Source organism: Talpa occidentalis, unplaced genomic scaffold, assembly GCF_014898055.3.
Source record: "Talpa occidentalis isolate TD23 unplaced genomic scaffold, MPIMG_talOcc4v2.1 talOcc4.3, whole genome shotgun sequence".
Taxonomy (NCBI): Eukaryota; Metazoa; Chordata; class Mammalia; order Eulipotyphla; family Talpidae; genus Talpa; species Talpa occidentalis.
In genome coordinates, this window is record NW_023603184.1 from 4,656,566 (window position 1) to 4,669,345 (window position 12,780).

Here is a 12,780-nt window from a genome sequence, read left to right on the forward strand (position 1 = left end):
CTCCCCACAACTCCAACACGCCTGGATGAAAATGCCACCCTCCTGGGGTGTCAGGACCACGAGAGCATTCAGTCTTCTGGGACCTTCCGATTAACCCTCACCCAGGTTCACTGTGGTGAGGTCCTTCAGTGACCCGTCTAGAAGGAATTCCCAGGCTCTCACCGATTGCCATTGACATGTTGGCTGAATTGGGGAGTGTAACTCTCCCCCTGCTCATCATCATCTTCCTCAGGGGGAGAGCCATACTGGGGCTCGAAGTTGGGACTGTCATAGGGTCGCCGGCGCACTGACCCCTCTCCGGGACGCCTGTCCACACTTGATTTGCCGGTGCTGGGAGGTGCGGGGGGAAGGGGCTTGGAGCCGCCTGCTGCTGCTTTATCATCCATCTCTGCTGAGTCAGAAGGTTCCTGAGGGCCACATGGGATAAAAGATGGTCACCGGTGCCAAGTGACGCTGGCCCATAGTCTCACTTTGGCAGGGCCAGGCCTGTCAGATTACTATTCTCAGGAATGTGAGGGGAATAGCGGTGACCCCCACGTGTTCTGTGCCTATCAACTATGCAAGGAGAGGGGTCTAGCTAAACCCTGACAAAGCCTAGAGATCTCCTTCTGGTGTCAAAATCCTATCTCACAGGCTCTGAGCTATAGGACTCAGGGAGGGAAGATGGGAGATCATGGAGCAAGAAGCAAATCAATAGCTTCAACATAGCTTTCTTAGCAGAGCTGAGGCCCCACCCCAAGTGACAGTTCTCACATCTCTAGCCCTCCAAATCCTCACGTACGGAGCTGGCCCCACGGATGATGGTGCTGGAGCTGCTGCTGGCGGTGGTGCTGGAGCTAGAGCACAGCGGGCGGTTTTCCTGAGAGTTCTCGCTGTCCGGGCCCGGCTCCTCTGCTTCCTTCTGGTTCTGCAGCTCGTCAATCTCCACCTCACTCGCATCCCCCAGTGCCGCATGTGTCAGGGGATCCACATCTGCCAAAAACCAAGGTACAGACCACACCATCCTGGAACCCCCGCTCTGCCCTGAGCTGCCCGTTTCCCCAATACACTTACTAGGAGTATCACCATTGATGTCGCACTTCATCATTTCACTGACAAAGTCACCAAGGGAAGAATAGGAAGAGCTTGAGTCATCATAATCCATACTATCACTGCCACTGCAGAGCAAAGAGCATTAAAAATAGGTATGAAACAGAAAGACAGGGAAAAGAATCAGCAGTCAGCACTAGGAAAAATTAAAGGGGCGCACTCTATATTCAGGGTAGGGGATAAGATAAAATAAGGATGCTAGCAAAAAATATCAACTTAGATATAATCCCAGGCTTCAGAGACAGACGTCTGCATCCTGAGAGGTGCGTACGCTGGGCTTTGCTGCCCTGGGGCTGCTCACCTGTCGTCGGTCGGGTCCGAGTCCGAGTCGCGCTCGGGCGGCACGCTCAGCGCCTCGGCCAGCTGGGAGTTGCCGTCATAGACGCGGTAGTGGATGGGCTGCAGCTGATGCGCATACCACTTGGGTTTATCGCCAATCAAGGCCGGATCGAACATGTCTATCCAATGAAAAAAAGCATGGCGTTAGCAACGAGGGGGAGAAGCGAACAGAACATAAGAGAAGGGTAGGAAAAAACTCTAGAGCAAAACAGGAATGAGAGAGGCAGGTCAAAGATTAGAAAGGAAGACGCAAAAGGGAAAGTAAGGCAGAGGCCGCAAGGGAAGGGACCAGCAGAAGGTGGGCAGGGCAGAGGCAGGTGGACTCACTGTTGTGAATTCGCTGAAAGGCGTAGTTAGTGGGGTTAAGGATCCACTCTCCAAAATACTCCACAGCCTGCGTCCTGGCCAGCTTCTCAGCGAAAGGAGTCTGCCGGGGACGTGAGGCTAGAAAGGAGCCAGCTTGAAAAGCTACCACCGGCCGCGGGAAGAGACGCAGGGTACGTGTGTGCATCTGAAAGCCCTGCAGCACGTTGGGGGAGTTGAAGAAACGGACCATGGCCACTCTGGGGAAGAAGGGGATGGTGAGATGATCCAAGTCCCACACCCTGCAGGGTAAGGGTCCCTGAGATCCAAGGTCTCAGACCACCCCCCGTCATTTAACAGGCTCCCAGCACTGGGGGAAAGGCAAAGAATCAGCCATCGCCTTCTTTACTCAAGGCCTACAAGGTCTGAGAATGTAAACTATTTCTTCTCTTTGCTGTTCCCAAGGTGGAAAACAGCCATATTTGTACAGATAAAGCAGCATACATGTTTTATATACAAAGACACTCTGGCTCAGTTAGGTAGCCTGCCCAAGGTCACTGAGGGGCAGAGACCGACTCTAGAGCTTATCGGTGTCTGGTCTGCTGGGCCTACCTGGTTGCAACATCCACAGAGTCCACATCATTGCCATAGATGAGCGGGTTGAATTCGGTGGAAGGTGTGGACTGAAGGTCACTGGAAGGCCTCCCCAAGAGAAGGGGGATCTCCTGGCCCTCATGGAATTTCTCCAGGTTGAGGATGGGCTGGGTGTTCAGACTCATGCTGGCAAGGGCCTGGGGGACAACAAGAAACCCCACATGGGAGAAGGGCTCCTGACAGCTAGGGGAGATGCCTTGTCTCCTAGGGAAGAGCCGTCAACTTTGATATAAGAATCCAAAATTACTTTTTGCCTTTGAAATTTTCATTTTATCTCTCCTCCCCCCTCCATTTAAAAATTTTATTTCAACATAACCATGCTTACCAGAATACAAGCATATTGGTTGACAGAATGCAATTTAAGTTTAACGTAACACTACACAATTTGGACCAAGTACTGGGTACATGATTTAAGCTTTTTAAAAAACAAGGATTTGCAATCTGGTTTACTTTTCCTTTTTTTACAAATGAACATAAAAGATCCTCCACCAAATGCTGCTCAAGCAGGCAATAACCTTGAGACATTAACCTTTTTTTTTGCCTTTGAAAAATAACATGTATTACACTGTAAAAGTTTAGAGTGTTGGTGCAACAGACCACCATAAAGCTTCAGTGTCAGTTTACAAAGTTCAGTAACTATGGATGTTGAAAAGGGTTGGAAAGTTTAAGTACAGTTGAAGCTATAAAAACAATTTGATTTAGTTAGTCATGCATGTAGATTGCAAATCTACACAACCAGGTAGACTCCGAACATTAGAATCCAAACATTTTAACTTTTTTTTTAAAAAGAAGTTATGGTGTTGTTTTGTTTTTGTTTTTGTTTTTAATTTATTTTATTTATTTATGCATACAAGAGCTGGGGTGTAGGCCAGAGGTACGGGGAGGTAGGGGAAAGGGTGAGAGGATTCACCAGAGACAGAGGGAGAGCAGAACAGGCGAGACAGGAGAGGTCTGCTGTGCCATGTGGGTCAGCTCCCTGGTCAGGGATCAAACTTGTGCTGCAGTGGCTGCTGACAGCTTCATAGCTTTGAGACTTAACCCCTTGTGCCACCAGGGAGGCGCCATTTTAACTTTTAGAAAAACAATCTGAATTATATAAATCTTTCACTAAAGACACCTTGCTCGAAGCAACTTGATCAAATCTGAAGTCCAGGTCAATAATTTTCAAATTTATTTTAGCCATAAAATCTTATGTCTCAACTGAAATCTATGTGGAAATTAAAACAGCTAAGACACGTAAAAGCACGGTTTCTCTGAAGGACACAGGAACCCTGGGCCTCACAAGCTCAGTGCTTCCCATCTAAATCAGCCCCTAGGAGGGCCCACGGGCAATGAAAAAGACCAGTCCAGACTAGTAGTGCTTCTTCTGTTTAATGAGCACAGGAATCACCACTGAGGAGACTGTTAAAATGCAGATTCTCAATCAATATGTATAGGGTGATTCTGCACTTTTCACAAATCCTGGCAATGCTAATGCTACTGGTCCATGGACCACACTTTGAGTGGGAGGAGTTAAGAATACAGGATCAATGAGCCCAAGGATCTTAGCTTCCATAAACAATTCAATGTCATCCCATATAGCAATATCTCCAACTCATTAGTCATAAAGCAAGGAAAGACAGCTAGAGGACTTTCTGAACTTGCAATCCTCATCAGACTCTGCAGTAACAAGGTATTGTGTTACATCAGCAGTGAAGCAAGTGAAAGTGAGAAGGATGGTACAAAATGACCCACTTAAATGCAAACAGACAGCATCTAGAGGTAATGCTAAGGAGCTCAGACAACACAGAGCTTTCTGAAGACCCTTCAAATGTGAGCAGGGATTCCTAAAGGGAACTACACAACTATCTACTGGGGTCTACATGACACATACAGCAGGGCGAAGGAATGGGTCCTTGTCTCATTTTACCTTCAGGTACTGTGTTCAGCATGGAGAAGAAGAAAATCAATGAATGAAAAATGCATTTAAAGGATTACTCAAAGGCCTCCCCGGTGGCGCAGCGGTTGAGCGCTGGGTTGCGAAGCTGCCCGCAGCCTCTGCAGCGCCGGTTCGATCCCCGGCTGCTCCCCGGCCACCAGAGGAGGGTCCCACATGGCGCGCAGACCTCTCCTGCCGCCCGCTGCTCCCCTCAGCAGTGTACTTCGGTCCTTCTGCCTGCTCTGCTCCCCGCTCTGGCTCTGGTGAATTCTCTCACCCTCCCACGCTTCTGACTGTACCCAGTGCTTATATAACTAAACAAAATAAATCTTTTAAAAAAAATAATAAAATAAAATAAAGGATTACTCAAAGAAAGGAGTTTTTGAAGGAAGGATTCTATAGGGACCTAGAGATCAAGCCAGGAAGAAAATACAAAAGAAGTCAGACTGTCCAAACTACAACTCTCTCTACAAGGCTGAGTGAACACTACAAGGCCTTAAAGAATGGCAGATGTGACAAGAAACAGAAAGCAAAGGGTTAAGCATTATGGAGGAGGAGGCATACAATGAATCAGGAGGAATCTGAAAAGTCTCTTTGGACAGTCACCCTGCCACCCAGAAAAGTCCACCTAAGGCTAAGAAAGTCTGCTCCCCTTGAAGTCTGAGTGGAAACTGGCTCTTACAACAGTCTGACTAACGCGGCCTCCGCATGTCCCGCTCCCCTTGCTGTCTTCACTCCTCACGTACCTGCTTTTTTTTCTTTTAAAGACTTACTTTATTTATTTATGCATACAAAAGCTGGGGTGCAGGCCAGAGGGGCAGGGGGTGAGAGGATTCACCAGAGACAGAATGGGGAACAGAACAGGCTGAGGGGAGCAGTAGGCGTGACAAGAGAGGTCTGCTGCACCAGTGGGTCACCTCCCTGGCCAGGGATCGAACTCGTGCTGCAGTGGCTGTGGATAACTTCATAGTGCTGAGACTTAACCTCTTGCACCACCAGGGAGGCATCTCATGTACCTGCTTTAAATGCTTTTTCAACTCTAAGGATTCTGGTTCCGGCAGGATAGGGAGCACTTCCGCATTGGTGGGGGCAATCACCTGCATCAGAAAGAAGATAAAAGCACGATGTTAGAATTGGTTGCTCAGGAGTTTCTCATACACAAAGATAAGTAGCATGAATAGTAATCTATATATACAATTTATTACATAGATATGAATATATATGTTACACACATCTATAAGATGCTCACATATAGATGTGTATGATACACATACACACCTAGGAAATACAGGTAAATGTTATTGGATTTAACATGTAATAGGATTACAGTTTTTATTTTCTTCTTTATAATTACCTTTTAATAATTCCTTTTTTTCCTTACATTGTTTTTGTTTTTTGCATAGAAAATTGGGGGTGTAGGCCAGAGAAGCAGGGGTGAGAGGATCCACCAGAGATAGAGTGGGGAGTAGAGCAGGTGGATTGACCGAAACACACTGATGAGGGGAGCAGCGGGCGAGACAGGAGAGGTCTGCTGTGCCATTTGGGTAGCTCCCTGGCTAGGGATGGAACTCAGGCCTTAGCAGTGATAGCACTGAGACTTAACCTCTAGGGAGACCCCTAATAATTCTTATATATACCTAGACTTCTTTCTTATGCTTATTTGCACTTTCTAATGTTATATAATGAACACACAGAAGGGCTTACTACTGAAGTTTGAATGTACTCACACTGCAGGATGTCAAAATAAATTTTTCTACAGTCTACGCCAAAAGACAGCTTCTTACTAGAAACCACAGTCCAGGAAAACCATCAGCTGATCCACAACTCATGTAAGGGCCCCACAATCACAACTGCCCTCCTGTTCCTGGAAGATGTAGGGGGCAGCACTTAATTCTGGCAAAACTTAACCCAGAAATTCTTTGAGTTTAACCCAGGGTCTGTTAAACCAATAAAACAAATGTAGCATTTTAAAAGAAAGTGTCAACGAGTCTCACAACAGAAACCACCCACCAACTTAGGATCTTCTTGGGAGTAATCTAGAAAAACAAAACACAATCCTATTCTGGACTCTGTAATGCCTCAGTCAAGAAACTCACCCTGTTGCTGTCCAGATCCACTAGCCACACATCATCAGGCATTTTGAAGTCCAGTTTGTAGAGGAAGAAGCTGGCAGGGACCCCGATGATATATGGGGTTGGAGCCAACAGCAGCTGAGGAAGAGATAAAGAGGTTAAGACCAAAACAAAACCTATTGGGATCACCTACTGAGTCAGGCTTTTTTGAGATAGGAGTCAGTTCCACAATCCCTTTCCAAAACTCTCGAGGGTGGGTGTGTTTCAAAATTCAGAATTTTTCAGATTTTACAAAGGTAACCGTACATTTTCTGTATATTATGTATCACCTGTAATGGAGTAGTCAGTAGACTATAATCATTAATATTAACTGTGATAAATAAAGACCATAAACAGCAAAGGTATTGCCACCAGATCAGTTCATATGAGGTCTTATTTTTCAGACAAATAAGTTATGATAAGGGATGCAGGGTCATTCACATGATTTGCAACTCTGTGGGCAATGAGTCTTCTCCCTCAGAGCTGGACAGACTTGGGAGACAGCTGTGACAAAGCCAGAAGGCACCATGAGACTCACCTGTTCTGCTGATGCCATGCAGGTGGGCAGCAGTGGGATAACAGGAAACATGTACTCCAGGGGGTAGATCATGGCCACAAAGGCCATCACAGACATGGAGAGTGCGTTGTAGTCTCGGGACTGCAGCACCACCTGCCACGAGTCACCCCCAAGGACCATTCAATAAGGGTAGTTCATGAGAAAACACCTTCCAAAACAACAATCTCATTTCTTTCACCACACCAAGGACTCCAGGAGCTCAGTTTCCACAATTATCAATGCCCCATGCCTCACCCTGCCTGCCACATCCCTAGCCAAGCACTGTAGTAATGCTCCCTGGAGCCACTCCCTTACCATCCTAGATCTTGTGCCCTCAATCCCAGGACCAACCACTCACTGGACAAGAACTGCTGATATTTCCAGAAAATAAGACCAGCCAAGTTCAGGAAAATCAACGAAGTGGTCAGTCCTCTGAACGCATCCCACACGAGACTAGTACCTTGATTCAAACCACACCGACCGAGCAGCTGCCGTATGCCTGGCATTGTGTTACTTTCCGGAGATAAAAACAGATGAGAAAGACACAGTGCCTGTCCTCGAAGGACTCCTGGTCTAGCCTCTGCCGTGTAAGGACTGGGAAACTGGCCCTCTCACCTTGTGCTCTAGCAGGATGCAGGTGAGCACCTGAAGGCAGGCATCCACACCCAGAAGTTCCAAGGGAAGGTGCAGGGGGAAGTCCACTAGGGTGAATCGAGAGGGGTCTGGAAGAGCAAAGGTCAGCGCTTGCTGGAGTTCCTGGGGGAGGACCTCAATGTCTACTCGCTTCTGCCCAGAGACGGGCACCGGGGAGCGCAGCAGCCGGTAGATCCAGGCCTCGATCTCGCGAAGGTCATGCAGGAGGGCGCTGGACTTCTCCTCCACCAGCAACGACCCGGTAAAGATGCGCCACATGGTGTCCCTGAAGAACAGACAGCAGAGAACAGACGTGTGAGGAGCAGGAGCTGGTCTCCCACTGTACCCTGATGTCACGGCAGAGGGCGCGGCGAGGCCAGCTGGAAACACTCCCCCTCTCAGCTCAGCAAGGACCAGAGGGTACGCACAGGGTGGGAACACGCATAAAAATGTACAGACGGGAGGACTGAGCGTCCTGCCCACCGTGAAACATCAAATTCCTCAGCATTCCTCGCAGTACGGCGACGGCAGGGGCCCAGCCCTGAAGCAGTCTTCTGCTTCGTAAGGATGGGCACGTTTCAGGAGGCCTGAAGGACCTCAGGCTTTAGGGGGCCCTTCCTCTGTCGCAGCCCCGCTGCACCTACCCGCTCAATGCCTCCCCCGCCGTCTGAGTATCAGCCATACCTCTGAATGCCTCGAGGGATGCTCAGCTTCTTGCCCAGGAGTCGCTCGCTACAGCAGTCCACCAGGCGTTTGAGGGTGTACAGACACTCTCGGAAGGTGGAGAAGAAGGGGTAGTGGCTGAGCACGCACAGGGATGTCAGCGTACTGTTGCGGGAACGGCTCCCCACCTTGGCCCGGCGCTTGCCCCGAGGAGACTGGCTCACGTCAGGGGTGGAATCGGTACTGGGAGGCTGCAGGGATGAGCCGCTCTCCGAGCTCTCTTCGGAGGCACAGGTGGTGGCACGTGGTGCTTCCTTCCCCCGAGACCCGGCCCCCCCCTCCCCTTTCTCCTTCGGCATTCGTTTCTGGAAGGAGCGGTAGAAGTTAACACAGATGCCATAACGCGTGACTCCGGTGTCCTTGTCAGTGAGGGTGAAGACGAAAGAGGTGTCGTCCCGCAGGGTCGTGCGCCGCTGCCGCACGCTCAGGCAGCCCTCAGGCTGGCAGAAGAACACTACGTCGGGGGGCAGCGGAAACTCAGCGTGATCCTCCAGGGGGTACCGCCGCAGGAGCTCGGGAGTCTGGGCCACACTATCACTGCTTGGGTGTCTGAAGAACACAAAGACAAATTCAGCGGCCTGAAGGGGTGGGATGCTCTCACATGTCAACCTTCGAATAAGGCTCAAAATGCTATTGTGGATAAAGCAACCTAACGGCAGGGCTTTAAAAAACATGGGCGCCGCTCCCCACGTTCAGCTGGGAGGCTAAGTGAGGTCTGCACTGTCATGAAGACAGACGCCTGGCCTGAAATTCGAGAACTGTGACAATAAAATCATCTCCAGCGCCTTCAGATAATTAGCAGCTTTCAAGGTGTATTAGCCAAGGATTACCAAAACAGCACGTGGAGGTAGAGAAGTTGCAGCGTGCTTTTCCACTTTTACAGAATAAGGAAACTGAGGCACACAGCACGTATTTGCCCAAGATCACAGAGATGCTCCGGCTCTTTCCCTCCAGGCCAATACCCTCCGCCCACCTGATTGTGTTAGTTTCACTACGGGCACCAATGTTCCCATCAGGGTAAGATAATAGGGAAAGCACGAGCTATTTAAAGCAACATGGAAATGGGACAAGGTTGGATTCTGTGATTATCCCACATGACAAGACAGAAGCCAGTCTCCTCTGGGTTACCTGGCCCCTACGATCACTAGATAGTCAAGTAACCGAGGACAGAACTTCTTCTTCTGCACCATGATTCCAATTCATCAGTTCATCTCAGAGAAACTTCAAGACCCCCAGCAAGGTGTCAGTGTTCCCAGGAGGAATCCTGATATCTGAAAATGCAAGTTTAAAAGGGAAAAAGTACTGATAAGATCCATTGCTGTGCCCCAAGAGACTCTTCTCAGCTTCATCCCAGCCGAGGGCATAGGTCAGAAGGCCTTCCATTTAGAACTAAAGATAGGAGCACCTGACACTTTTCTTAGCCCAGAGTTCAGACTATGTTTATGAGTTCACAGAGTCAAATGTCACAAAATAAGATAAATAATGGCTCACCTCCCCTTCCCCACAGACCAGCTCATTTCCAGTCTTGCCCCTGAGGCTCTGTTTCTGAAAAATAGATTCAGCTAGTCTAATCTGGAGTCAGTCATTATGATAACAAAAATTAAGTCACTTTCAGGACTGCTCCAGGGTGGATCAGGATCAAACCAGGCTCTCTAATCAGCACTAATCTGCACTCCTAGCTCTAGATGGAAACCTAATTACTCTCTGTTCCAACATTCTGCATTCAGCTGGATGGGAAGCTACAGTATAGACGGTATAGCTAATTGCACTCAGACAATAACAACAGCTGGCTACTCTACCTCATGTGATCTCAAATGAAGAATATCTATGTCCCAGTTGCTCCTTCTAAACTATTTTTCTCCCCTCTTCAAACAAGAAAAGGGCCTGGTGGCTACTGCTATGAGCTCTGCCCTTGGTGCTGAATCATAGTTGTTCTTTATTCTGGTCCCAGGATTGGAACTGTTACTACAATACATACAAATGAGACCTAGTCCTTCTATAGCTTACAAAGATTAAAAATTAGATGCAGAAATACCAGATTTCTGGAAGGACAGGAAGAGGTGCTCAGAGGAATTTCTAAACCATAGTCCAAAAACTAGGAAAAACTTACATGGTCTCAATTATAACTTATTTCCTAAGCATTTCCTCAGGCTTTTCTGAACAAAATGTTTCACTCCACCACAAGACTATTCTTAGTGCTTCCAGGATTCCATCTCTGTGCTCCTGACAAGGCCACATTAAGACCTGATTCACTGTACACACAGAGAGAACTCCATGACACTACACATGCACTCACACGCCACTCCCTTCTTTGCTGTGTGCACTCCCATACATACATACTCCCTGTATGCGTAAGGCCCTATTTGATTTAGATAATGAATAGAAGTTCTATCTTTTTTTCTCCCCTACTTAGTAATAAATAAAGATCTATTTGCAACACTGCTCATAGCCTCAAAATATTGTTCCCTCCTTTCTCTTGCTCCCAATAGAGGACCTGCAGGTAATAGGATTCAATTTTGTCTCCATAGCGACTCTGGCTCCCAGCACTATTTATAGCAGAGCCACAGCCCCTCCCCTGCTTGGTGACCGCACAGTGCTAGCAGCTGCTACTCCAGAGTCGGCCAGAGCCCCTAAACATTTCACTCTCCTTGAGTCCTCCACTCCGGCACCTGCTGGTTACTAGGTTATCTTCCCTCACATCTGTCTTTAGTTTGCACTAAAATTGGATGAGGACAAAACCAAGTTTGTAGGCATGCCAAGCACGTGATGTAGACATCACAACCATCCAAAAAGCCCTTCGGTTCTCTTCACTGCTACGGAGTCCCAGGCATAATGCAGAAGGTGGGGCACCGTTACAGAGCTGAGCTCAGCTCCTCCCAAGCAGAATGAGAAGGAAAATAGAGAAAAGCAACGGGAGATGGATAAAAGTATAATTGATTCTCTAAAAGAATTATGTAGAAAATGCCTAGGGCCGAGAGCCAAGTATCTTACAGAGCACAGTGTTTACAGAGTGGCGCTCAAGGCGAAACCTTGAGATATGTGTTTACGTTGAAAACCAGGAGCTCCTTTCTGCCAAAATCTCAAAGTTCACACCTGAAGCATCTCCTACCAATATAGTAGGCATCAGACTTTTAGTCTTGATGGGATCCCAGCCCCTCTCTGCTGAGAATCATTTGCTCATACTCAACATTATCAGGTTCCACAGCACCCAGAGCCATAAGTACTCTAAGATCTAGTGACTAGTCTACCTTTCAGTGATAGATTTTTAGCCACTATTCATTTCTTCTTCACGGCCACTGTTCAGTTATTTCAAACTGCAAAGATAAACAAAGTCTTACTTCCCATCTCTCCCCACACCCCTCTCTACAAAGACTCTAAGTCCTCTAACAACACCTATAGCACACTCTGTCTTCATACCCACACAGCCTCTTGCCTCAAGCATATTGACTAACTCAGAGTTCCCAGTTCCGAGCTCCATCTATTCCAAAAGCATTTAGCTCAAAATGCATACCTATGGCTGAAGTCCTACCTCACCATCCACTCCATTAGATGCACATTTAGAATTCACAGATCTCTCATCTATGTATTTGCAGCCTGCAATGACCACACCAAATAACCCTTGGGATTCATCCATAGTTTGGGGCAGGATGTCAGTAAAACCACAGGAACCAGCGAGCGATATGGCATCTTTGCTGACGTGAGCACAACAGGAGGCTCTCCTGCCTTCCTCCCTCTCCCCAGGCAGTGACCTTGCAAGTGCCTCAGCACAGACAGGTCCAGCATGGGGGAGAATGCGAGCAAAGAGGCAGGCAGGAGGCAGGCAGGAGGCAGGCTTAGGGAGGAGGGGAGGGCAGGAAGAGGAGGAAGACTTGGGAGATGCACGACGCTGGACAGGGAAGCAGTTGCAGGAAAGATGAAACGGTGCCCCCGCGCTCCAGCAAGCCAATTTTGAAACACCCCAATTTAAAAACAAACCAAAATTTTCTCTTAAAAACCCAAACGTGGTTCTCCAAAGCCTAGCCAAAAAAAAGGGCAGCGCGCGCGCGCGCCAGGTGCGGATCCTGGCTCGGGCCCCGGGGCTGGACAGCTCTGCCCGCCCCCTCACCTGCCGGACAGTGCGCCCCGGTCCCGGAACCCGCGGCGATCGGGGCCTGCAGCCCGCGCCCCTCGACGCCCCGGCGCGACCCCACTTACAGCCTCGCCCCTTCCCTCCGGACCCCTCCCTGGGGACCCCGCGCCCCGGAGACCCCTTCAGGGCCGCCTTCCTCCCAAGGGCGCCTGTTCGCGCCGAGAACCGCGGGGTCCCCGCGGGATCTCCATCCCACACGCCCTTCCAGGGCGCCCGGAGCCCCGGGCCGACCTACCTCCGCGCCTCGGGGGCCCCGCCAGGCCCGGCCGGGCGTCCCGCGCAGCCGCTGCGGCAGCGGAGCGTCAGGGCTCGCGGCGCGGCCGCC

The 12,780-nt window shown here is 49.1% G+C and overlaps 1 protein-coding gene across 20 annotated transcripts in view; it reads right to left on the bottom strand.

Annotated features, from left to right (window-relative positions):
• Positions 1-12,727, bottom strand: part of MADD (MAP kinase activating death domain) — a 38,450-nt gene extending 25,723 nt beyond the window's left edge. For 11 of the 20 annotated variants that reach the window (XM_037522327.2, XM_037522334.2, XM_037522326.2 and 8 more), the window contains exons 1-13: positions 12,691-12,727; positions 9,455-9,597; positions 8,288-8,875; positions 7,586-7,889; positions 6,953-7,084; positions 6,400-6,513; positions 5,320-5,400; positions 2,344-2,522; positions 1,756-1,991; positions 1,391-1,547; positions 1,054-1,157; positions 782-972; positions 163-407 (exon numbers count right to left, since the gene is read on the bottom strand). In XM_037522327.2, the coding sequence (XP_037378224.1) occupies positions 163-407; positions 782-972; positions 1,054-1,157; positions 1,391-1,547; positions 1,756-1,991; positions 2,344-2,522; positions 5,320-5,400; positions 6,400-6,513; positions 6,953-7,084; positions 7,586-7,889; positions 8,288-8,875; positions 9,455-9,516 (2,393 nt within the window). In that variant the 5' untranslated portion in view covers positions 9,517-9,597; positions 12,691-12,727. The remainder of the gene's footprint in view (positions 1-162; positions 408-781; positions 973-1,053; positions 1,158-1,390; positions 1,548-1,755; positions 1,992-2,343; positions 2,523-5,319; positions 5,401-6,399; positions 6,514-6,952; positions 7,085-7,585; positions 7,890-8,287; positions 8,876-9,454; positions 9,598-12,690) is intronic. The other 9 variants (XM_037522332.2, XM_037522336.2, XM_037522331.2 and 6 more) reach the window with 1 other exon arrangement.
• Between the last annotated feature and the right edge of the window lie 53 nt (positions 12,728-12,780).